Source organism: Petaurus breviceps, unplaced genomic scaffold (genome assembly GCF_028583685.1).
Source record: "Petaurus breviceps papuanus isolate PSGF00001 unplaced genomic scaffold, PetGlider_PUasm1.0 90062, whole genome shotgun sequence".
In the NCBI taxonomy this organism is placed as follows: Eukaryota; Metazoa; Chordata; class Mammalia; order Diprotodontia; family Petauridae; genus Petaurus; species Petaurus breviceps.
Window position 1 is genome coordinate 1103799 of NW_027187171.1, and position 27981 is coordinate 1131779.

Sequence of the window (27981 nt, forward strand, 5' to 3'; positions counted from 1 at the left end):
ATCTATCTATCTATCTATCTATCTATCTATCTATCTATCTATCTATCCACTACTAGCTTCTCTCCTGAGCTCCAATTCTACATTTCCAGCTATCTATTAGATATTTCCAACTAGATGTTTCATAGGCATCTCAAACTCATCATGTTGAAAACAGAACTCATTTTTTATTGCTAAACTCATCTCTGCTGAACTTATTTCCAAACCTAAGTTTCTACTGAACTTTCCTGTTACTTTCAAGGACACCACAATCAATCCAGTCCCCATGGTTCACCATTTCAGGATCAAACTTGACACCTCCCTTATATTCATCCCATATGTCTGGTTGTCCTTTCTATCTCTACACCTTCCATTTATGGCCCCTTCTCTGCACTTTCACATCTACTACTTTCTACCTGAACTACTATAACTGATTCTTAATTGATCTTTCTACCTCAAGTCTCTCCCCATTTCAACGTGTCCTCCATGTAGCTGGCAGGTCTGCCTGTATCATTCTCTAAATAAATATCAATGGGTCACTATTTCCTCTAAGATCAAATATAAACTCCTCTATTTGGCATTACCTTTCAACTCTTCTTATGCATTATTCATCATTTACCACCTGATTGCTCTCTTGGACTTCAGGATCTCCAGAAACACATTACAGTGCAAAATGAAATCAAGTCTGAAGTTCATACTTCCTCAGCACTTTCTTCCCCTAGGGCCCCTCCCTTCCTTTGGCTGGAGAAGGATAGAGGCAGGATGGACATCTGGGACATCTTCTTAGATCCTCTGCCAGTTAAGAATGGTACGCAGATGGGGGTAGCTAAGTGGCACAGTGAATAAAGCACTGGCCCCGGAGTCAGGAGGACCTGAGCTCGGTTCCGGCCTCAGACACTTAACACCCACACCCACACCCACACCCACACCCACACACACACACACACACACACACACACAAACTAGCTGTGTAACCTTGGGCAAGTTAGTTAACCCCAAATGCCCTCCAAAAAGGAAAAAAAAAAGAATGGTATCCAGGGAATTCTCATCCTATCCCACCTGGATTTTCTTCTGGACTTTATGATCTCCAGAAACTCATCATTCTACAAAATGCAATTAATTCTGTATCTCATATCACCTCAAATCATGTTTCACATACATACACACAAACACACACACACAAAAAGGGAGGGACACACAAAGATATTATATGATTTTAATGGAGTAGTAAACTTCACTTTCAGAAAAGCAGCAAAATTAGACTGTTTTCTCTAAGAATTAGGCAAGAAAGATAGATGGCATCCAAATGTTTCTATTAAGAACAATGGGGGCAGCTAGGTGGCACAGTGAATAGAGCACCAGCCCTGGAGTCAGGAGGACCTGAGTTCAAATCCAACCTCAGACACTTAGCACAAAAACTAGCCGTGTGACCTTGGGCAAGTCATTTAGCCCCAATTGCCCTCCAAATAGCAAAAAAAAAAAAGAACAATGAAAAAAGGATGAGTAAATATAATGTTCTGGATATTTTGTACATTTTTCTTTTGATCCTACAGGTAATTAAGAACAAGATTGAAAAAGTAAAGTATTGAACTTCCTTCATGTCCAATTGAATATACACAAATGAATTATTTTTGTAAATGTTTCTTTCTTTTTCTTACCTTTTTTTTCCTCAGGATATATAGGCTCCAATTATGTTTTAGTAATTATTTAGAAATTTTCAAAACTGCATTAAGGATTTTAGATGTAAAATTGTGTTAATAATTGTAAAGAAGTATTTAATCATTTTTCCCCTGCTTCTGGAGTTGCTATCCTATATTATGAGACAGAAGGGTTCAATTTATAAGTTAGATTTTCATGGATCCTTTTTAAGAGTCTTCCTTCAACCTGTAGTGAGCATTATCTGTATCATGTACAGTGTTCAAGTAATGATAGAAAGAGCAAATAGCATGTAAAAATTGAAATTCTCTGAACTTTAAGGCAAATTATGGTTTCATGTTGTAATGGGAATGCAAATTTGGAAGATCTTCCCTGCCCCTAGGCTAAAGTGCACCTGAAGACTGGGATGGGAGGCTTGTTTTTCAGTAGATACTTTTTGATTGGCCAGTGGGTCAATAAGGTTGTTACATTCTCTGAGCCAGGAGAAGGCTATATAAGCCCTGATGTGTAGCTTTGTTTTGGGGGCTCACTTTGAGAAGTGTTCTGTGATTTGATCTGTATTCTGGGAAGCCGTTGTCCAGGGCCCCCCCGGCTTTGAAAAACCCAGATGTGGAAACCCAGATGTTGACTGGGTATGGATGTAATGGTTGGACAGTTTGGAAATCTGTCTACTTGATCTGTTTCTGTCTTGATAATTCTGCCTGTATACTTTGAAGTTCGGGGTGCTGACCTTTTCTCCTGAACAAGGTAAACGATATATGTCTGACTGATTAAAGTAAGCTTGTTAACCCATTTTGAGTCGCTTTCCTTTAACAAAGCAGATCCAAGAACCTGTGTGGTAGCAGCAAACCCTGAGGACGCCGGGGTGCTTGCTGCTACACATGTTTGAGGTTCTTCTTATAGCTCTCTTGTTTATAAGATTAATTCCATATGTTTGAGCTGTTTTTCATCACATAAACTAGTTAGTAAAAGATCAAATTTAAGAGGCTGTGTTAGGCTTCACTAAATTGTATTAAGTTTTATTACTAGCAAATTTTAGCAGCATTACCTAGTGAACCTCTCTGTAAGTGACTTGGAACCAGGAAAGTAGATCTACTGGGAAAAAAAAAATCTTCTCTAGAATTGTCCTGGCAACATGACCTCTTCCAAAATTCCTAAGGAAAAATGTTTCCCAGGATCAGATGGTACATGGGATAGCTAAGAATCAAAATTAAATAAGCTGATTAAATGGTCATTTGGAGTAGGAACAAGCTGGATCAAGTAGACTTCATGTTATTTAATATTGATGACATTACTGTATTCATTTTGCTTTAATGCTTCCTGTACTTATGTTTGCCTATAAAGGTGTATGCCCAAATTATAATGGGGGCACACCAATTTATAAGTATGTGATCAAAGAGGTACTACAGGTAAAACAAGGGACTGATATGATAATTTTCTTATTTTCTTTTGTTAATTTTTATTATGCCATTCCTCCTGAAATCTTCTGGCTAACTTAGGTTTGTTTTCTGTTAATATTAACCTCACCTAACTAAAACCTGACTCATGAAATAACAGTATGAAGGGAAGACTTTTTGACATTCCCCAAATAAAAACCCAAAGGGAAGTTTGAGCTTCCCAAAATAATTTAGCTATTTGTGGAAGAATTCCCCAGTAGCAGACTCTGAAGGCAAATAAGTCTCCCCTCTCAATCAGCCCACTGTGAACCCTCTGAATGCTCTAAATGTAGTTTAATTTATAATAGATTTAGTTTACCTAGAGTCTATATAACTGGGGTTTTTCCCCCCTTAGGGTATACATGAGATTATGATTCTGTTTAAGTTTTTTCAACTTCTATGGCCTAAGACTGCTAGATTGCTGTATGTCAAAAATTATTTCTCTGTCTCTATGTCATACTTTTTTCTATAACAAGTCTCATTAGAATCTTAATCTTTGTTCAGTCTTATTTTTCTACCTATTGAACTTGTGCTTATGCATAATAAAACCCAAGTTTTTATCTCTATAATTTCTGTGTTATGATAGGTTTATTCAGGAGCAGTAACCTATTACATGAACTCAAAAAGGAGATATATTTCCCATAACAATAGTCTCCCTTAATCTGGAATAACTTCTATTCCCCAAAATGTCTTTTGCTGGTTAACATTTATTACAATGTCCTAATGTTTGCAAAGCATTATATATGTGTGTGCATGTATGTGTATGTACATACATGTATATATGTATGTGAGTATATATGTGTATATAGGTACACACACATATATATACACATCATGTTGTCCTAGTAACCCTGTGATTTAGGTGTTATTATTATCCTCATTTTACAGATGTGAAAACTGAGCACAGAAAGGTTATAAGACTTGCCAAGGACCACACAGCTGGTAAATATCTGAGACAGAATTTGAACTTACCAGTCCAATAATATCCATTATGTTGGATGGAGGTCTTCAAAGTGTGGCCAAAGGCCAAGTCCCAACTGCCACTTGTTTTTGTACTGCCTTCAAGTTAAGAATGGTTTTTACATTTTAAAATACAATAAACTTTTTTTTAAATGTAAAAACCATTCTTGGCCCACAGCAAACAGATTCCACCCAACCTTCCCCTAAACCCTGCACTATGTCATCTAGCTCTTTCATTCTAAAATGTATCTGTTCTCTATTTTAGAGTAAGAATTAAAAAAGCAAGTCTTTGTATATAGGAATGCCAAGGATTTATGTGGGTTTATTTTATATCCTGCAACTTTGCCAAATTTATTTATTGTCTCAAGTAGTTTTTTACTTGATTCTCTAGGATTCTCTAAGTATACCATCATATCATCTGCAAAGAGTGATAGCTTGGTCTCTTCTTTGCCTAATTTGATTCCTTTGATTTCTAAAAAGCAAGTCTTTGTAAAGCAAAGCTCTTTCCCACTGAATTCTATCACAAACATAAAATGTATACTACCTACAAGGCCTTGATTTTTAAAAAACTTTTGGCTAAGAATTAAGATAACAGTCAGTCCAATAACAGCTTGAGTGTTTTAATGTATCAGTGATGTTAGGCAGCTAAGTGGCACAGTGAATAGAACACTGGTCCTGGAGTCAGGAAGAGTTGAATTCAAATCCAGCCTCACACACTTAACAATTACTAGCTGCGTGACCTTGGGCAAATCACTTAACCCCAATTGCCCTGCCTTCTCCCCTCCAAAAAGGAAAAAAAAAGTATCAGTAATGTTGAATTAGGAACTGTTGACCTGTTGACCTTTCCTTCTGCAGCACTGTCATTACCTTGCCATTACCTCATTGTTATTAAGCATCTTCTTATCTCCTTGCTGAAACTGCAGGAATTTTTCTATTTAGGGATACCTTAAACCCAGACTCAGAAACACCCTCGTTCTCTTGTCTATCATCTATCTCATTATCTACAGTATCTACAAGATGCAGTATACTTCAGTAGCAGGGATCATTAACTAAAAAGATTATTATAAAACCAGGTTCTCTAATATTAAGTATTTCTTTGGTTGGTAAATTTAAAATTCATTGCGAGTATATTAAATGAAATCACTTTCTATGCAAATGCATTTAAAACTGTTCAGAGGAAAAAAGGAGAGGTAAAGCCCCCTTAAAAAGCAGGTCAGGCATAAGTTGGGAAGCCCATATAGCAGGAATATGCAATCTTTTGTGTGTTATGGACCCCTCTGTAAGTCTGATGAAGTCTATGTACCCCTTCTTAGAATAATATGATAAAATGCATGAAAATAAATACATGAGGCTACAAAGGAAATTGAGAATTGGTAAAAAATAAAGGTAGTTTTTTTTTCCTTTCCAGGTTTACAGGCCCCCTGAAATCTCTCCATAGAGCTCAAGTTTCTAAGACCTCTTGCCCTAAAAGGAATTTACATGTAATATTTAGGATTTGACACAAAATAACTGATATTCTGATAGATGACATAACAAGATAGCTTCTAGAGATAACCTATTTGTAAAGAGATGATCACGAGATTTTTACACAAGCCCAAGTAAATAGTGAATCTATAGCTGACTATAATTCCACATTTAGTTAGGAAGTAGACTAAGGATAGCAGAGGCATGCTGCAAAAAATATAAAAAATCTCTCCTTGAAAGCTAGACAGAAAAGGAAAATTTAGAGAAAAATAAAGAGTGCTATAAAGAAACATTTTTTCTCTATAAAAGTAAAAAAGAGATAATTAAAAGTTGCTTTTGAAAAATAAAGCGCCTTTGAAGGCTTTTTAAGACCCATAATTAAAGGTAGTCTAAAAAGCTTCACCTGAGCCAGAAAGCTTTTGACCCTCAGCAAAGGCTCCAGGTGAGTTCTACTTAACTCCAGTAAAAGAAAAAAACATTAAGCCAAAACTCAGAATTTAGGTATAGTAAGGAAGGTATTAGATTTGTAAACTAGTATTTTACTTTTTTTTAAATGAAAATTTTTAAAAATACAAGCAAATGTTATTGTAATGAGCATATCATTAGATATTTTTGCTACTGGAGTAAAGAATTAGACTTCTGTAGAAAAAAAGGGTAATTATTAAGAATGTGTGTTCTCTCTTAGTCACACCCAAATAATCTGGAGTTGACTGTTATAGTACTTGGCAGCAATAACCAAAAAAGTACCACTGTTTACCTGATGGCAGCTACCCAAAAATCAGGCACAGTGCTTGGAAAAAAAAACCAACAATAACTCTAGGGACATTTTCAAACCCAAACATAGAGTGAAATTGTACACTCAGTGTACTAAGTTTACTTAGAACATGTACAACTTAGTCCCTACACAATCGGTACTGGGACAGTTCAGAAAAACAAACATAAAAGAGGTCTGCATGCTTCATATTATATAAGATACTGATTAAATGTGTGATTAAGCTAAAATGTAAAATGTACCTGTGATGTGAGTCAAATGAATTTAGAACATAAACCCTCCTGTGGCAGACGTTTGTAGCGTGAAAGTTCTGTATAACACTTAGCTTAATGAGAGATTCAATGAACATTCCAACTAAGCAGGATGACGAAAAGCTGAGTAACAAGCTACAAGGGCTTACTACCTACGGGAATGAGATGGGTAGGCTGGGATTCTTCCAGTTTGTTCCTCAGCCAGTCGAAATCCTGGTATCTTCGACGAACTGAATATTCTGGCAGGTCAAATTCTATGCGACTGGTCTACAAAAAAGAAAGTAGGGAAAAAATTAAACAAAGGAGATTGTGGAGGAGGTAAATAAAGAAAAACATGTATATGCTTTCTCAGAATAAACCAAGCTTAAGGAAATCTTGCATCCAACTGCCTCCACCCTCCCCATTCCCTTGAAGCCAAGTGGCAAAGACTTTCTTTCAATCTGGATGACAAATCATCTTGGCTCTACAGACCCAACTTAAAACTCAGGAGCTGGAATGATGATATTTGGTTTGGTTTTCTTTTTCTCCCTAGCTTGCAGGAATGGAGAGAGAGCTGGCTCTCCGAACTAACTGTATTTAGAAAGGGTAGTTTAATGATCCAATGAATGCCCTCCAAGTCCTACTCTGAAGCCTAGTATTCTCCCTTGGGGAAGGGTGGGAAAGCATAGAGGTTGCTACTGGATCAAGACAGTATATGTACCTGAAAGAAAACATGCTTAACTCATTTCCTTCTGCTAAACTGTTTGTGGTAAGGGTTTCTAGGGATGGAGGGTTAACAGATCTTTAAACCTCAGACTCTGGGAAACCACAGCTAAAGAATAAATTCCTTTATTTTCATCCTTCCTTCAAGGCACAGTTCAAGTACCACCATCTGTATAAAACATTTTGTGATCCTTTCCATCTGCTGCTGCCCTTGCCCTCAAACTATTTTGTATTTAACAACTTGGTATTTATTCTTCTAATATTTATTCTGTTTATACTTGTATATAACCTTATGGTCTCTCCTCTTACCCTCCACCATGAGACTGAAGTTCCATGTCACTAAAGATCATGTCCTTTATTATATCTTAATCCCCAGCATATAGCACAGTGTCTGGTATATACCGTGTTTCCCCGATAATAAGACCTATCCCAAAAATAAGCCCTCCCCTTACTGTGTAAGATTCCTCTAAAATAAGCCCTCCCCCGAAAATAAGCCCTATTGAGATTGCTACTGTAGTGAAGGTGATCCCCTGCGCTACACGCTACATTATGGTACCCTCTGTATGCACCGTCCCCCCCCCCCCGTGAAACGCACGCCGAGCTGCATCCAATCAGAGCTGCAGCAGTGAGCGCGTCATCCTGTTCTTTATTGAATTCATTATTGAATAAAAGGTATATTTTTTTGTTCACATTTACCTGTTTATTAAAATTGCTGTCAATGTTCATTAAAATAAGCCCTCCCCTGAAAATAAGCCCTCTGGTGTTTTTCTGTCCAAATTTTAATAAGACAGTGTCTTATTATCGGGGAAACACGGTAGTAGGTGTTTAATCAATGCTTATTGAGTGATTGACTGATTATATAGTTAATTTGGTTCCTGAATATGTAGAACTCTTGTCTCTAAACAAAGATCAGGCATTTTAGAGGTCTGTTGTAAATGTCAAATGAGATGTTTGTAAAGTTCTTTCTAAATGCTAGTTACTGTTATTATCCAGCATTTTTTACTTTTTATATTCACATTAGTCAGGCTGTAAAGAAGAATTAGAAGCAATGGGAAGAATCACGAGAAAGAAGAACAAAATAAAACAAAAAAAGGAGAGAGCAAATAGTATGTTTCCATCTGCATTCAGACTCCATAGCTCTTTCTCTGGATAGCATTTTCCATCATGAGTTTTTTGGAGTTGTTTTAGATCCTTGTACTGCTGAGAAAATTTATCTAATTTAGTCATCACACAATGTTGTTGTTACTGTGTACAATGTTCTCCTGGTTCTTCTCATTGCACTCAGCAATATTTCATGTCTTTCCAGGTTTTTTTAAAGTCTGCCTGCTCATCATTTCTTACAGCACAATAGTATTCTATTGCATTCATATACCATAAATTGTTCAGCCATTCCGCAATTGATGGACATGACCTCGATTTCCAATTTTGGTGACCACAAAAAGAGCTGCTATAAATATTTTTGTATATGTAGGTCCTTTTCCCACTTTATGATCTCTCTGGAATACAGACCTAGAAATGATATTTCTGGGTCAAAGAGTATGCACAATTTTATAACCCTTTGGTCATAATTCCAAATTACTCTCCAGAATGGTTGGATACCCTATAATGCCACCAACAACACATTAGTGTTCCGATTTTCCTTTATCTTCTCCAATATTTATCATTTTCCTGTTTGATGTTAGCCAGTCTGATAGGTGTGAAGTGGTACCTCAGAGTTGTTTTGATATCTAATCAATAGTGATTTAGAGAACTTTTTCATACGACTATAGATAGCTTTAATTTCTTCACTGAAAACTGCCTGTTCATATCCTTTGACCATTTATCAACTGGGGAATGACTTGTAGTCTTATAGACTTGACTCAGGCTCTATATATATTAGAAAAGAGGCTTTTATCAGAGACACTGGCTATAAAAATCGTTCCCCAGCTTTCTACTTCCCTTATAATCTTTGCTCCATTGGCTTTGTTTATGCAAAAACTTTTCTTTTCTTTTTGCAGGGGGGAAGATAGGGAAATTGGGGTTAAGTGACTTGCCCAAGGTCAAGTGGCTAGTTTTCTTTTGTGTGTGTGTTAAGTGTCTGAGGCCGGATTTGAACTCAGGTCCTCCTGACTCCAGGGCCAGTGTTCTATTCACCGTGCCACCTACCCGCCCTTTTGCCTATTTTTTGAAATAGTTTATATAGTATTAGAACTAATTGCTTTTTAAATGTTTGGTAGAATTCACTTGTAAATTCATGTGACCCTAGAGATTTTTTTCTTAGAGAGTTCATTAATGGTTTATTCAATTTCTTTTTCTGAAATGGAGTTTTTAAAGTATTTTATTTCCTCTTCTGTTAATCTGGACAATTTATATTTTTGTAAGCATACATTTCACTAAGATCATCAGATTTATTGGCATACAGCTGGGCAAATTAGCTCCTAATTATTCTTTTAATTTCTTCTTCATTGGTGGTGAATTCACCTTTTCATTTCTGATACTGGTAATTTGGTTTTCTTTCTTTTTTTAAAATCAAATTAACCAAAGGTTTATCTATTTTATCGTTTTTTTTTTATAAAGCCAGCTCTGAGTTTTATTTATTAGTTCAATAGTTTTCCTCATTTTCAATTTTATCTTTTGGTTTTCAGAATTTCTAATTTGGTATTTAGTTAAGGATTTGTATTTGCTCTTTTTCTAGCTTTTCAGTTGCATGCCCAATTCATTGATCTCTTCTTTCTCTATTTTATTCATGTAAGTATTGAGACATAAAATTTCCCCTAAAAAGTGCTTTGGCTGCATCTCATAAGTTTTGGTATTTTGTCTCATTATTGTCATTCTCTTGGATGAAGTTATTGGTTGTTTTTATTATTTGTTGTTTGACCCACTCATTCTTTAGGATTAGATTCTTTAGTATGTCATTAATTTTTTCGTTTTTCTTTCCATGGCCCTTTATTACATGTAATTCTGATTGCATCATGATGCATTTAATATTTTCTGCTTTTCTGCACTGGGTTGTGAGGTTTTTCTGTAGGTGTCATGTACTGCTAAGAAAAAAGGTATATTCCTTTCTATCCCCACTCAAGCTTCTCCTGAGGTCTACCATATCTAACTTCTCTAAAATTCTATTTACCTCCTTAACTTCTTTCTTATTTTGTGGCTACATTTACCTACTTCTAGAGGGGGAGGTTGAGGTCCCCCCACTAGTATATTTTTGTTGCCTATTTCTTCCTGTAACTCCCTTAACTTCTCTAAGAATTTGCATGCTATACCACTTGGTGTGTGTATGTTTAGTAATAATTTTACTTCTTTGTCTATGGTACCTTTTAGCAGTATGAAACTTCCTTCCTTATCTCTTTTAATTAGATCTATATTTGCTTTGTCTGACATCAGGATTGCTACCCCTGCTTTTTTTTTTTGGAGGGGGAAGGCAAGGCAATTGGGGTTAAGTGACCTGCCCACGGTCACACAATTAGTAAGTCTGTTAAGTGTCTTAGGCTGGATTTGAACTCAGGTCCTCCTGACTCCAGAGCCAGAGCTCTATTCACTGCACCACCTAGCTGCCCCTGCTTCTTTTTTTTCACTTCAGCTGAAATATAATATATTCTGGCCTTTTGCCTTTGTTTATATTCCTTTGCTTCAAATATGTTTCTTGTAAACAACATATTGCAGGATTATGGTTTTTAATCTACTCTATTATCTGCTTCCATTTTATAAGAGAGTTCATCCCATTCACAATTATGATTACTAACTGTGTCTTTTTCTCCATTCTATCTTCCCTACTTTTTATGCTTTTCTCTCTCTTTTCCTTTTCCCTCTTTACTAGAGTTTTGATTTTGACCACTGCCTCCCTCAATCTGCCCTCCTTTTTATCATCCCCCTTCTTTTTCTTTCCCTTTTCCCCTCTGACTTTCTATACAGTAAGTTAAATTTTTATACCAAACTGAGTATGTTATTCCCTCTTTGAGCAAAATCTGATGAGAGTAAGTTTCAAACAATGCTCATCTCCCTCCCTTATTTCCCTCTACTGTAAGAGGTTTTTGTGCCTCTTCAAGTGATGTAATTTACTCTTTTCTGCCTTCTCCTTTCCTCTTCTCCCAGTACAATAATTGTTCACCATTTAATTATTTTTATCATCACATCAAAGTCAATTTATATCCACACCCTCTGTCCATGTATATATATCCCTTCTACATGTTGTAATAAAGATACAGTTTTAAGAGTTACAAGAATCATCTTCCAGTGTAGGGGTGTAAAATCTGCCCATATTGCATAACATGTTTTTTTTTTCCTTTCTTTCCTGTTTACCTTTTTATTCCTCTCTTGAGTCTTGTATTTGAAGATGAAATTTTCTGTTGAGCTCTGGTCTTTTCATCAGAGAGGTTTGGGAAGGCCCCTATTTCATTCAGTGTTCATCTCCTCACCTGAAAGATTATGCTCAATTGTGTTTGGCAGGGTAGTTGATCCTTGACTGTAATCCAAGCTTCTTTGCATTATGGAATATCATATTCCAAGTTTTCTGATCTTTTAATGTTGAAACTTCAAGGTCCTGTGTAATCCTGAGTGTGGTTCTATGATATTTAAATTGTTCCTTTCTGGCTGCTTGCAGAATTTTCTCCTTGACCTGATATTTCTGGAATTTGGCTATAATATTCCTTGGGGTTTTCATTTTGGGAACTCTTTGAGGTGATAGGTAGATTCTTTCAAAGACTATTTTACCCTCTGGTTCTAGGACCTCAGGGCAGTTTTCCTTGATTTCTTGAAAGATGCTGTCCAGGCTCTTTTATTACACATGGCTTTCAGGTAGACCAATAATTCTTAAAAGTGACTCTCCTGGATCTATTTCCCAGGTCAGTTGTTTTCCCAATGAGGTATTTTATGTTTTCTTCTATTTTTTTCATTCTTTTGAGTTTGTTTGATTCTTTTTTTTAATTAGTGTATTTTTAGTTTTCAACATGAACTTTGATAAGTTCTAAATTTTCTCCACCCCCTCCCTTTGTCCCTCCCTAAGCCATAGTGTAATCTGATATAGGTTCTACATATACATTCTTATTAAGCATACTTTCACATTAAACATATTGTACAGAAGAATTAGAATGAGTGGAAAAAGGAAAAAACATGAGAAAGAAAAAAAACAAAAAAAGAGAGCAAACCATATGCTTTGATCTGCATTCAGACTCCATAGTTCTTTCTTTGAGTATGGATGACATTTTCTATCATGACTGACTGATTCTTGATGTCACATAAAGTCATTAGTTTCCACTCACCTAGATCTAATTTTTAAGGAATTATTTTCTTCAATTAGCTTTTGTACCTCCATTTCCATTTGGCCCATTTTACTTTTTAAGGAGTTCTCTTCAGTGAGATTTTGTGCCTCCTTTTCCATTGGGCCAATTATACTTTTTAAGGAGTTGTTTTCTTCAGTGTACTTTTTTCCCATTTGGCCAACTGTATTTTTGAAGGATTTGTTTTCTACAGTCTATTTTTGTCCTTCCTTTTCCAAGCTATTGACACTTTCTTGCATATCTCTTCTTTTTTTTTTTTTTGGAGGAGGGAAGGTAGGGCAATTGGAGTTAAGTGACTTGTCCAAGGTCACACAGCTTCTCATTTCTTTTCCCAATTTTTCTTCTACCTCTCTTTTAAAATCCTTCTTGAGCTCTTCCTAGAAGGCATTTTGGGTTTGAGACCAGTTCATAATGCCCTTTGAGGTTTTGGATGTGGGTATATTTACAATGTTGTTCTCTTCTGAATTTGTGTTTTGTCTTACCTGTCCCCATAGAAAGAATCTATGGTCATGGTCTGTTTCTGCTTTTTTTCTCATGGTGTTTGCCTATTTCCTGGCTTTTAAAGTTAAGCTCTCCTGCTGAAGCACAGGGGGCATTGACCCAAGCTTCTTGTGCTAGGGGCTAAGGACCTGATCACTGGCTTTGTGTTCTGGTGCTGGCAGATGGAGACTGCAGGGGTCTAGAAGCTTACCTGGTGCTAAGCTGGGGTCAGCAACACTGAAGCTCTCAGGGTGGAGGATGGGAGTCTGGTTCCTGGAGGACAATGGCTCACCCAGGTTGCTCTGAAGTATCGGGAGGTTTGGCTGCTGGAGGATGCCTGTCTGCTGGCACTTGTGATGGTTTTCTGACTTGGAGCCTACTGGTTCCCTGCTGGTGCCAAGGCACTCAGGAGATCCTGGTTTTGGCACTTGCCTGCTCTGCTACCCTGGGGCTCAGGATCTTCCACTGGTTTACTGAGGTGGCGCTTGCCAAAGGCTAGCTGAGACATCTCCAGTCCTGTACTGCTCTCCTTCCACCAGAGTGAAAGGGACCTTTCTCATTAATTCTCCAAGCTCCCCAAGCTAAAAGACTGCTGCACCCTATCTTTCTGTTGGGTCATCTATTCCAAAATTTTCCTGGGGTGATATTTTCTTGGTTTTTAGAGGTCAATAAGGGAGAATGGAGAGCAACTTACTGGTTACTCTGCCATCTTGGCTCCTGTAAGTCAAATCTGACCATTACATTCTTCCATTCAATCAACTCCAATGGCTTTCTGTTATCTTTAGGATCTCCAGCATTTTCATCTCTGTCTCAAATAAGTAGGCTTTTCATTAAGGCATTTCTCCAAGGCAAAGTACAAGAAGGCCAACTCAAACAAAAACTGTCAGGCTTACCTTCCAGTGTCAACACTCAAGAATGACTTCATAGCTAATACTAAAACCAACAGGAGTCAAAAATTAGGCATAAAATGACTACTCTGTTAGAATCCCTAGAACTTTGTCCCTCTTGAAGTTACAAACAACTAATTAATCCAATTAGTCAGTCAATAGACTTTAAGTGCCTACTATGTGCCAAGCACTGTGTTAAGTGTTGGGGAAACAAACACAAAAGAAAATCCCTGCTATCAAGGAGCTTACAATCTAATGGAGACAACATGCAAATAAATATATGTACAAAACAAACTATATACAAGATAAATAGGAAATAATAACAGAGGGATTAGAATTAGTAGGGGTTGGAAAAGGCTTCAGATAGAAAGTGGAATTTTAGTTGAGATTTAAAGGAAGCCAGAGAGGTCAGTAGTCAGGGCGGAGGAGGAAGAGCATTCCAGGCATGGGGGACAGTCAGAGAAAATGCTGAGAGCTAAAAGATGGAGTGTCTAGATCATGAAACAGTCAGGAGGCCAGAGTCACTGGCTAGAAGAGCAATGTTGGGGAGGAAGTTGTAATTTTATGTAAATTTAAATAAATTATGTAAAATATATTTATCTTATGTAAAAAATAAATTATGTAAAAATTCATTATGAAGCTATCAGCCTCCCCTCATCCAGTGGTATCATTCACTTCAAGGTTCCCCTTCTCCTGAATACCTGGTAATGTCATATTTCTCAGAAGGGACCAATAAACCTTGTACTGCTGCAATGTTTTTCATGTCTGCATTCTAATTATATGTCTTTTCTTATTATATGTATAAGGATATGGCTTTGTTTCTACGAAATTTCTAATTACAAACGTTTCTCATTCAGAGAAATGTAAATGAATCAACATTTCTTGCTATGGAATATATACCTGCATACACCCATTTATACATAACTATTTTTCAGTTAGTCGACAGTCAAGCTTATATTCAACCAAAAGAAACAAATACACATGCTGGGTGTACAAAAAGTCTTAGTGTTCTTTTAACCTTAAAAAAGGGAGGATACACTGGAGGGGGTGGGGAGCAGATATCAGAAAAGGCCTCATGTAGGGGGTGGTCCCTGACCTAGTTTTGAAGCAAGGTAGGGATTCTGAGATAGAGCTTTCATAAATGCAATGTAATAGACTAGACCCTGTGGTTTAGTTGAATTGTACTTTTTCAAATTCATTATGGTAACTTTTTGATAATTCTTCTGTTCTATTTTAAAGTAAAATAATACTCAATAAAGTGCCCCCCTGCAAATGAAGATCAGAAATTATTTTTTAACCTGTCACTGGGCCTAAGAAAACTATCATTTGTTTTATTTTTTAATGGCTAATTTCAGATTTATGATACTGTTTTTGCTAAATTAGTACTCTAGAAAATAATAATAATGATGATGATAGCTAGAATATATATAGTTCTTTGACTACTGTAAACTACTTTACAAATATTACTGCATTTTATCCTTACTACAGCCCTAGGGGGTGGGTGCTATTACTATACCCATTTTATATATGAGTGACCTGAGAGAGAGAGGTTAAGTGACTTACTCAGGGTCATACAACTAATAAGTATCTGAGTGCACAATTTATGGCTCACAGGCTGCTTATGGCCCTGAGGACACATCAAAGGATTTCAAGTGGCATGTGAAAAATATAGAGGAAAACATCTACACTTTTTGTGGGCTTCCTATTTGAGTTTGATACCACTGGATGATTCCTGTGTTAGTGCAGTAGCTGTGGAAATAGAGAAAAAAAAGAACAGATAGTTGATATGTGAAAGCTTCATCTCCAGCATCTGCCACTTACTACAAACATGAGCTTGGACAAGTCATTTATCTCTCTGGGGTATAGTTTTCTCATCTGCAAAATAAGGAACATCCTTGAGATAAAATGCTCCTTCCAGGTCTAAATCTGTGACCCTACAACAGAAGTGGCAACCAATTAGATATTAGACTTAGGGGCTACCTTTTACTCATGCCTATCCTCTAGGTTACAAACATAGGAGCCAAGATGAATGGGTAAGCTCCACAGAGAAAAACAGTGAAGGGACAGCTAGCATGCCACAAGTGACCCGTAGGCTAACATGATTCCTTTCTTAAAATTTTTTTATTTATTCATTTTAAAAATATCACCTTCATTTTCCAATATATCACACTCCTTCCCAATCAAATGGCATCCCTTATGAAAAATGGGGGAAAAAAAAGTTTAAAAAAATAGAATTTCAGGAAAACTAACACATCAACCAAGTTTGATATTATATGCAGTGTTCCTTACTCAGTGTCTCTCACTTCTGTCAAGGAATAGAGATCTACTTTTCAAATCCCTTCTTCAAGAATAAAGCTGGTCGTTTTAATCATACAACATTCAGTTTCCCTTCTTTTTAATTCTGTTTACATTGCTGTAGTCATCATATATACATATTATTTCCCTGTACACACACCATTTCAAAACTAGACTTAGTCAATTATGCATTCCCAACTCAAGCTGAGAGTAAATAAATTAAAACTTTGGGTGAATCCAAAATACAACCTGAGTAGACCCAAAATAAGCACTGAGATCTAAGCATTCCTACTCCAAAATGCCCAAATGGGGACATTCCTGTGAGACATGGGGCAGCCTAGCCCAAGGTAACACCCTGAGCTACTGAGGGGTGTGGGTTACAGGTACCTGGAGTCTAGTTTCAGTCAAAAGATCTCTCCTCAGGTAGAGCAGATGTTAGACAAGAACGTTCTGGCTCAACTTTTCCCTTAAAGATAACCTCCCCGGTTCCTTTCTTTGGCACTTCAAGATCCTCATCTTCAGCTCTCTACAAGTCATCTCCATCCGTACATCTGTCAGTATTCTAACTCAACATGATCAAAATAGTTTATTTTCTTTTCCCCAAACCAGCTCTTGCTTCACTGTTTTTCTCTGTGGAGCTACCCACTCATCTTGGCTCCTATGTTTGTAACCTAGAGGATGGGTATGAGTAAAAGATAACCCCTAAGTCTAATACCTAATTGGCTGCCACTTCTGTTGTAGGATCACAGACCCAGACCTGGAAGGAGCATTGCAGACTATCTCAAGGATGTTCCTTATTTTGCAGATGAGAAAACTATATCCCAGAGAGATAAGTAACTTATCCAAGCTCACATTTGTAGTAAGTGGCAGATGCTGAAGATGAAGCTTTCACATCTACATCAAGCATCTGTTCTTTTTTTCTCTATTTCCACAGCTACTGCTCTAGCACAGACTCTTACCATCATCCCATGGTATCACACTCAGATAGGAATGGATCCCTGCAGGGTGAATATTGACTTAAAGAGCCACAAATTAACATCGTCTATACTGTAATGTATTTTTCTTTCTTTTGTAAAATATTTTCCAATTAAATTTTAATCTAGTTCAGTACAACTAGGGAGAGTTTAACACTTCTGATCTAAATGTTTGCAATAACCTTACAGTGTTTCCTACTTCCATTCTTCCAGAATAATTGTTGGAACTTCCAACTACCAGAATAATATTTCTTTTTTTTTTTTTTTTGCCTTTTTGGAGGGCAGTTGGGGTTAAGTAACTTGCCCAAGGTTACATGGCTAATTTTTGTGTGTGTGTGTGTGTGTGGGTGTTAAGTGTCTGAGGCCGGAACCAAACTCGCGTCCTCCTGACTCTGGGGCTGGCGCTTTACTCACTGTGCCACCTAGCCGCCCCTCAAAATAATATTTCTTATGCACAGATCTTGTACATAATTGGGCAACGGGAAAAAGCTTAAGTTTTTTGAGTAGAAGTATGACAAAGTTGTTTTGCTGGCATTTCAAATTTTTCAACATAGATGATATTCCAAAACCAAATTACTTTCCATCCTCTCAAACACACTCTTAACTCTCCTGCTACTAAGTATATTATTCTCTAACCTGGAATATCCTCCCCCATTCACCTGCTGAAAACCTTATATTTTGTCTTTCTATCACAATACCCAGCACAGCACCAGGAACATAGTATACTCTTTATAAATGCTTGATGCTTGTATTTCTATATAACCTTTAAAACCCAATTGAGTCATTCCAGTGAATAATAATCCTGCCCCTCCCTTTGGATCTCTCAGAAAACTTTGTTTTGCAAATGCAGTAGTGCATTTATCATAAAATGTACATTACAACGATGGGTACGCCTTCTCCTATGTTAGGATAGAACATAAAACTAGTTTGGGACAGGAACCATGTCTATCAAAACTTGTATTCCAAAGAGATCATAAAAATGGTAAAAAGACCCACATATACAAAAATATTTATAGCAGCTCTTTTTGTGGTGGTCAAAAACTGGAAATCAAGGGGATACCCATCAATTGGGGAATGGCTGAACAAACTGTGGTATATGAATGTAATGGAATACTATTGTGCTATAAGAAATGATGAACAGGCAGACTTGAGAAAAACCTGGAAAGACTTATATAAACTGATGCTGAATGAAGTGAGCAAAACCAGGAGAACACGCTGTACACAGTAACAGCCACAGTCTGCAATGACTGACTTTGATAAGACTTAGACCTTCTCAGTACTGCAAGGACCTAAAAAAATTCCAAAAGACTCATGATAGAAAATGCTATCCACATCCAGAGAAAGAACTATGGAGTCTGAATGCAGAGTGAAGTTGACTATTTTCTTTTTGTTTTGTTTTTTCTTTCTCATGGTTTCTCCCATTCATTATAATTCTTCTATGCAACATGACTAATGTGAAAATAGGAGTGTTTAATAGGAATGTAGAGCCTATATGAGATTGCATGCCATCTTGGAGAGGGAGAAGGGGAGGGAGGGGGAAAAATTTAAAACTTATGGAAGTGAATGTTGAAAACTAAAAATAAATAAACTTACTTTTTTTTTTGGAGGGCAACTGGAGTTAAGTGACTTGCCCAAGGTCACATGGCTAGTTAGGTGTTAAGTGTCTGAGGTCAAATTTGAACTCAGGTCTCCTGACTCCAGGGTTGGTGCTCTGTTCACTGAGCCACCTAGCCACCCAAATAGTTGGTTTTTTTGTTTGTTTGTTTGTTTTGTTTTGCTTTTTGGAAGGCAATTGGGGTTAAGTGACTTGCCCAAAGTCACACAGCTAGTAAGTTGTCAAGAGGCCACATTTGAACTCAGGTCCTCCTGACTCCAAGGCCAGTGCTCTATTTACTGCACCACCTAGTCGCCCAATAAACTTACTTTTAAAAAAACCCAACTTTGTGCTCCTAGCACACAACAGGCACAGAACAAAAGTATAACTGAATTCAACCATTGCTTCTTTTTTATCCTTCCAATGATCATTCCATTTTTTATTTTTAACACATTTCAGTAGTAGCACTTCACATCTCCTCTAACTATCCCTTTGCATGAAGGAAAAGTGGCAAGGGACAGGAAAGGGAGCAGTCTGAACTTGCAGCCACAGTCCTAATTGGTAATGTGCTCTAGAGGTCAAGATCACATAGAAGGTCCAAAACAATCCTTCTTACTGAACAGATCTAAGGGAGGCAAGCAGCTGGCTGCCTGATTCAGAGAGTACTCAACAGGGTCAATTGGGAGCAAAAAATAAGTTGATACTGACCTATTAAGTAAGAAAATACTACTAATGGGAGTCTTTTTTTTTTTTGTATCTTGTTCGTAGGATTTACAACATGGCAAAATACTCTCAGGAAGGGAGGAAAGGAGGAGGGAGGGGGCAGAAAAGAAGGAAGGAAGGATCTATAGGCAATCACAACTCCACAAAACTTACATGAAAAGTAGGTTTATTACAAAAGAAATGAGCATACATGTAGAACCCAAAGAGTTCACAATCCATATAGAAGTTTGCATGTTTATAACAATAGGACAAAGAAAAGAGGAGATACCAGAAACCTCCCACTAAAGGACAGTGGCATGGGACAGGAAAAAGTGCAGTAAAGGTGGGAAAAGGACAAAATCCCTCCAGAAAGGGAGGAGCAAGGCTATAGCACAAGTCACATCCTTTTCCCTTGGAAACTGCTAGACTACAAAGACAGGATTGTCTGCTTATCTATACAGGTCCCAGATGCACAAACAGTTTCTCAGTCTAGCACAGACTGATAGGTGCCTGTCTTGACTCCCAAGGACACACAGGGAGTCCAATTTGGGATGCAAACATCAAATTATATCATTTGGGGGGGGGGGGAGGAAGGGAGGAGAAAGGCGCTTCATCCTTGATGCATTCAGAGCCTCCTGCATGCTCTGGGTCCAGTGTTTCTGGAAAATATGACAGCTCAAAAAGACAAGTCCAGAGTAACCCTTAACCCCTTAATGGAAGGAAGGAAGGAAGGAAGGAAGGAAGGAAGGAAGGAAGGAAGGAAAGGAGGGAGTAAGGGAAGGAGGGAGGGCATGGAGGAAGGATTTATTAACTGCCAACTATTGCTAGGCACTGTGCTAAGCACTTTACAAATATTATCTCATAGTAATAGCAACATTGTGTAATGTTCAACTTTGATAGACTTAGCTCTTCTTAGCAATACTACGATCTAAGACAATTCCAAAACTTGATGGAAAATGCTATACACATCCAGAAAAGGAACTGGGGAGTCTAAATGCAGATAGAAGCATAGTATTTTCTCTCTTTTTTTGTTTTTTTCTTTCTTGTGGCTTTTCCCTTTTGTTCTGATTGTTCACAAGTTGAATATGATTGTACATGTATAGCCTATATCAGACTGCTTGCCATCTTGGGGAGCACGGAAGGAAGAAAAAAATTTGGAATTCAAAATCTTATAAAAGTGAATGTTGAAAAATATCTTTACATGTAATTGGAAAAAAAAATAAAATACTATTAAGTGGGGAAAAAAACAAATAGTATCTCATTTGAGTCTCACAACTACCCTGGTGGGTGGATGCTATCGTTATCCGCAATTCTGAGGCCATTTTGGAACTCATGTCTTTCAGACTCTGGGTTCAACACTTTTCTTTATCCACTGTGCCACCTAGTTGCCCCAATTACTCGATGGAACATCCACATACAGACAGCAACATTAGAAACTGGACAGAAAAGGAAGACCATTAGCCCTTCTATATCCACAATTTGTGATATGTGTATCACAAAGGTTTTAATTTGAAGAGGGTTACTGGTTAAACTTTCTCTTATAATAGTACTTTTAAAAATACACTTTCTCTGATTTAGAGTTATATGAGAAAACACTGTACTCTTTCAGCCAGTGATAACACTATTGGATATGAACCCCATGAACATTGAGAGAAAGAGAAGCAAAACATATATTAAAATATTCATAGCAGAACTTTTTGTGTTAATCAAAAACTGAAAACCAAGCCAGAGGACAACCATTCATTGGGGAAAAAACGGCTGAATAAACTGATATATGAATGTAATGGAACATTATCATGCTATAAGGATTCAAGAATTCAGACAGAAAGACTGATAAGCAATGAAAGCCAAACCATTTTAGTATATATGATTACCAGAATGTAAATGAAAACAAGATTCAAAGGCAGCCAAATGCCTATTACATACTGCAACCAGTAGAGATTCCAGAGGGCAGATTATGAAACATATCTCCCTAAAGGGACTACAGGGGCTGAATACTGCATATAGAGATGGATGCAGTTATAGTGATGGTTGCTTTTGCATACATTTTGATATAAGAGAAAGTTTTGATGTAGGGAAAGACTATCTGGAAGTGACTGTGGTATAAAAAGCATCAAATAAACTTAAATAAAAAAGTTTTCTAAACGAAACTGGTCGCTCTCAAAGAAAGCACTAAGCCAGAACAGAGGAGGTGCAAAAGTAATTTAGGGAACCTCTTCAATTCAGTTCCCAACTCTCTCTGACTTAGAAGAGTAGTCTCCAAACTTCTTTAACCATATAACTCTATCAGTTAACACACACACACACACACACACACACACACAGAATCAATCCATGCATATTTACTCATTTATAAATTATAAGATGTTCTACTATACTAATAATTATGGGTATTATAAAATATGTAAAAATAGAAAAGAAAACAAGAGATAAAGATGAAATATATTTGATTCTAAAATCTATAAGGAGTCACTGGAGTTTTTTTAAAAGGGAAGTGACATGGTCAGAACCTGTGCTTTTGGAGTCATCTTGGAAGAGATACATAGGATGTGATGGAGAAGAGAAAGACTGGAAGCAGGGAGATCAATTAGGTTATTATAGAAGTCCAAGCAAGAAATGATAAAGGTCTGAACTACAATGGTGGCTGATGCCCAATATGTTGTGGTGGTAGAAACGATAAGACTTGGTAACTAATTGGCTACATGGGGAGAAGGAAAGTAAAAAGTTAAGGAAAATGACAAAGTTGGGAACCCAAGTGACTTGATGTAGATGCCTTGACCACTGGTCTGCCTGTCGCCACTGGAGGTGCTAGTCTGAGATCAAGGCTCAGATCCATTAAGAGATCCCAAGAAAATAAAACAGCAGTGTTACAAAGAAAGAAAGAATGCAGCTCATATATTAACAAATTTACACTGAGCCACTTGCACTGACTTTTCAAATAGGCTGTGAATAGACTAGAATTGATGATTTCTTTTCTGCTCATTACTCTTAAGAGTCACGAGGACAAGAATGTCCTTGGTCACACTGTCAAATAACTCTCCTCCAGAAGCAAATCTGCTATTAAAACAAAGCTTCCTTGGGCGGCTAGGTGGCGCAGTGAGTAAAGAGCTGGCCCCGGAGTCAGGAGGTCCTAAGTTCAGTTCTGGCCTCAGACACTTAACACCCACACACACCCACACACCCACACCCACACACACACACACACACACACACACAAAACTAGCTGTGTAACCTTGGGCAAGTTACTTAACCCCAATTGCCCTCCAAAAAAATGCAAAAAAAAAAAAAAAAAAAAAAAAAAAGAAATTTATCCTTAATTAAAGTTCCTATCTCTTCATGTGAAATTTTTTGAGTTTTAAGAATTAAGGCACTTCCTACATTTAAAACTTGGTAATTTATATAAAAAACTTGGTAATTTACATAAAAAACCCAAGCCACATATACTCAACTTCTCAAAAAATCCGGTAATTTTTACAAATCAAAAGACTTGATTATAATGCAATATTATGCAAAGTAGGCCTTTAATTTTTCAATCACTTAATCTTTATCTTTAGCTATTTATATTTTATAATACCACTTTTGAATATAGCATATGAAACGATATCATACATACATACATACATACACATATACGTACACACACGTATATATAGTTTCACAGATAACACATGGGAGGCACTGGAGGTTTGAGACTCCAGCCTCTAACAGGTTCACTCTTGATCTAGTCAGACAGGCAGACACCTTCAGAGGGGTTAATAATTGGTTTTATTCTAGTCTAGTCTTCTTAAATGGTTGCTGGGAGAACCAGCTCCTATAGCATTCCCTAATCACCCTTCTTGCCGAGGCTGGCAAGAAGGGGGGGGAGAGCAACTACCCCTACATCTCAATGGGGTCAATCGGGACAAGCACAGCTTATACACTCCCCTCAAGCCTCAATGGGGGCTGGTTGGGGCACACACAGATTCCTCTATGAGTTCCCCGTTTTCCTCCTCACTGACCAATGCCCCCCTACTTTATAGAGCACAGACAAAGAAGGCATCTTGTTAACATTAAGCTCACAGGTTAACTTTAGCAATATCGTCATTCTGCACAAATGTAGTAAATATCAATTATGGCACTCCCATATCTCATGGCACAGCCTCAGTAGAACTGTCTATCACTATGAGTCTAAGAATTACTATCTAAAATCCTTGGGGCTATTCTGGGAGTTATTATCAAACACCTACAAACTAGACATACCCATGGCCATGGATCCTAAGAAACTAATTCTAAGAAGGATAACAAAATTCTCCTTACATACATACATATATATATATTTAAAACAAAATATTTTTACATTCAACTTTTACATTAACTCAGACTAAACTCTTAATCCACACCTTCCCACCTGCCCAATTTTCATCTCTTTTTTTACCATTTAAAAATGACTAATTACTAAGCCAAAGGTAAATAACAGGTATTAAAATTATAGAAATATAATACTTATATATCATTCTATATCAAATGCTATTTAAACAGTATAAAATGGTAACAGATCTGTTCATTTGTTAATAATGTGTTATTACCATCACTGACAATAAAACATTTGGACCTTACTTAGATATCCTATGAGAAGATGAAAAAATGCCTGCAGAAAGCAGTTGGTAAGAATGGGTGGAAATCTATTTCAGAAGCAACACAATCTTAAAAAGCATGAAGGTACTGTTTTTACAACGTCTCTCCAGGAAGAAGAAAGTTCATATATGTCTCCCCCCCCCCCCAAACAACAACAATAGCAGCAGCAGCTAGGTGGCAGGCACAGTAGAAAAAGTGCTGGTGCTTGTCAAGCTTCCTTTCTCAGGGGGAGACCACAACCAGGTACACACAGAATACAGAGTAGACAGAAGGCAGTTTCAGAGGAGGAAGAACTTACAGCTGGGAACACTAGGAAAAGCCTCTTAGAATAAGGTGGCATTTGAGCCGTCTTGAAGGAAGCCAGGTGAGATGGATCATAAGGAGTAAAAGCATTTCAGGCCCAGGATGTGGCTGGTACAAAGGCACACAGCTGGGAGATGGGAGCATTGTATGAGAGGAAAGGCAAATAGGAAGGCCAATGTACCTGGATCACTGAGTGTGTTGGGGAGAGGAAAGGTCAGGAGAAACCAGGTTAAGAAGAGTTTTAAATTCTAAACAGAGTCCTTTATACTTGATCCTAGTCATTATAGGAAGCCGTTGAAGCTCCTTGAGCAGAAAACTGACATGGTCTTTGCTATTGTTCCATTGTGTCCGACTCTTTGTGTCCCCATTTTGGGGTTTTCTTGATAGAGATACTGGAATGCTTTGCCATTTCCTTCTCCAGCCCATTTTACAGATGGAAAATTGAGGCAAACTTAAGTGATTTCCCCGAGGGTACACAGCTAGTAAGTATCTGAGACCAGATTTGAATAGCTTATACACTCAGATTTGAACTCATAAAGACGAGTCTTCCTGACTTCAGGTCCAGCACTCCATCTACTGCATCAACTAGCTGCACTTTAGAAAATTCACTTTTGGTTGAGCAGATGATAGACTGGAATGGGGAATGACTTCACATAGGAAGGCCAGTTAGTAGACTATTGCAATAATCTAAGCAAGTGGGGGCGAGGGCTTATGATGGAAACTGAACCCACAGGCGCTGATGAGGTTAGTAAGAGAGAATGTAGAGAATAAGGGAAGAGGGGCAGTATGATAACTGATGGGTGTGACATGTATGATAAATCTGCAAAGAAGACTGAGAATGACTTAGAAGGACTAGGCCTTCTGTGAAGAGGAATCTTTCTGGTTCTCAGAAACATTTTCAGTCTAGAAGAAATGACTCAAAATTTTCCTCGTAAGACAAAGGAAGTGGAGGGGAAAGGGGAAATGCTGTTGACATACTTCTTTCTTATCTCTTCCCAATCTCCAAACAAAAGGGATTCCTGCTATTATGATTTCATCAATGTAGAGAGCTCCCAGTAGAGAGCTTCCTGTGCCAGCAAAGATCATCCCTGCTCTGCAACTTAAGAGAGCTATTAGGGACACAAATGTTTAAGTAACTTGCCCAGAGACACAGATGCAGGACTTGAATCCAAGTCTTTTTGACTCCCAGGAAAGGTCATGCTACCACACAGTGAGCATAACAGTGGTTCTCTTAAAAAAAAAAAAGTCATTTCCCCTTTAATCCAAACGACCTGATCACTCTCAAGAAAACTGATAATGTAGAATGAGAAATTCTCTGATGACTTAAGTGTCTAGTTTTTGAAAACAATTTCTGCCGCAGTAAAAAGTTTCCATCATTAATGTACTCAAGGAGTGAATCACAAAAAACAACAACCAGCCTATCAGCCCTTTCCCAAACCACTTTCCCTCCTATGTATGGCCCTTGTTCAGCCAACTTTCTAGGCCTGGAATTTCCACACACCCATCCCGCAAATATCACATCTCAGTCAATTTTCAAAGCCTGGCTCAAATGCCACCTCTTCTGTGTCTCCTTTCATGATTCATCATGGAGAGGATGCTGGGTCTGGAGTCAGGAAAACCTGAGTTCATTTTGCAGCAGCAAGCACCCCAGCGTCCCCAGAGTTGCTGCCACCACAGGTTCTTGGATCTGCTTTGATAAAACTCAAAATGGGTTAGCAAGCTTATTTTAATCATTATCATTTACCTAGTTCGGGGGAAAAAGGTCAGCACCTCGAACTTTAGAATATACAGACAATTATCAAGACAGAAACAGATCAAGTATACAGTTTCCAAACTGTCCAACCATTACATCCATACCAAATCAACATCTGGGTTTCAACATCTGGGTTTTTCAAAGCCGAGGGGGGGCTCTCAACAACAACTTCCCAGAATCCAGATCAAATCACAGAACACTTCTCAAAGTGAGCCCCAAAACAAAGCTACACATCAGGGCTTATATAGCCTTCTCCTGGCTCAGAGAATGTAACAACCTTATTGACTCACTGGCCAATCAAGAAGTATTTACTGAAAAACAAGCCTCCCACCCCAGGCTCCAGGTGCACTTTAGCCTAGGGGCAGGGAAGATCTTAAAAATTTACATTCCCATTACACATTTACACACCCGCAGACACTTATCAGGTGTGTGACCCTGGGCAAGTACCACTGTCTGCCTCAGAATCTTCAACTGTAATGAGGACCATAATAACACCTATCTCACAAGGTGGTTGGAAAGATCAAAGGAGAAAATACATCTGTAAAATACTTAGCCCAGTGCCTGGCACACAGTGCTTGCCACTCTGTACACCACCCTCTTTGAGCATAGTTCCTTTTAAATATTTTCACACTCCACATTTAGTATTACGTTAATTTGTATACAATGCTTATCCTCCCCCCCATACACACACACAAACACATACACACATAAGCCTACAAACTTCTAGAGAGCAAGGACCATTTCTTTTTTTTTTTTTTTTGAGAGGGAAAGCAGGGCAATTGGGGTTAAGTGACTTGCCCAAGGTCACACAGCTAGTAAGTGTTAAGTGTCTGAGGCTGCATTTGAACTCAGGGCCTCCTGACTCCAGGGCTGGTGCTCTGTTCACTGTGCCACCTAGCCACCTCTCAATGACCATTTCTTAACCCGTCCTCATACCTCTTTCTTGATGTACATGTACACATGCAGAGGCTCAAACAATGTTTTTACATTGACATTCCTACTTTTTTATTAACTGATAACTGAGATGAGAGTAAGGTGTTTAGTATATCACCAACTCTCAATGAAGCCTTGGCAATGATCTAGAAACTGGGCAATTGTAGGCTCTCCTATCCAGTCAGTTCTGCTACAGTGCTTGTTTCAAAAATGTAAATGTGTTGTAACATGATTGATCTGTCAGGTAACATTTTGAGCATAACAAGAATTCCATTTACTCGAGATTACTTTCCCAATAAGCAGCTAAAATGCAGAAAACTGAACCACTCTGCAATAATTCACAAGCTGCACCCCTTCTGATACCCCTTCTACAAACAAACTTCAGGTCTTTTTCAAAGTAAAGTGCCATATTGACTGTATATACCCTAGCAGAGTAGGAGCTAGAGGCAGAGGAAGTCTGAAACCACTCCCCACACCTTGTGATAAGGCCTCAGACAATCCCAGGGCCTGTTCAATTTACCTGAGATTTTGCAACTCCAGGTCATGGGAACCCAGAGTACAGGCAGCCCACACTACCACTATTCATTGTAATATTTATGTATTACATGTATAAAACTGTTCTAACTTTTCTATTAAGTTTCTATCTTTTTTGTATTTCACTGATGAAGCTTTTGATTGTGTCCTCCTAAATCCCATTTTCCCCATAAGTCATATGGTTTTTGATAGTGATTTTGCTTTTGAGGAATGCATACATTGACTTTTAGCAGAACTGACTGTATTTTCCTTCAAGTTCCACACTAGGGAATTAATTATTATTTAGATTTAATTTGGATAATTTACTTTTTTTTTCTATATAAAAGTTGTTTCAACCTCAGTAGAGATGGTTATTTAGGACTGAATGTTTTTCCTAAAATAAGGACACAGTATTTTTTAGAATTGAAAGGTACCTTAGAAATCATGTAATCCCAGGT

The 27981-nt window shown here is 37.7% G+C and overlaps 1 protein-coding gene across 1 annotated transcript in view; it reads right to left on the reverse strand.

The window, feature by feature from the left end:
* The window catches only part of SNX30 (sorting nexin family member 30), a 105620-nt gene that overhangs the window by 66347 nt on the left and 11292 nt on the right, over window positions 1–27981 (reverse strand). Inside the window, exon 2 of the mRNA XM_069107446.1 lies at window positions 6672–6782. Coding sequence (XP_068963547.1) covers window positions 6672–6782 — 111 coding nt within the window. The remainder of the gene's footprint in view (window positions 1–6671; window positions 6783–27981) is intronic.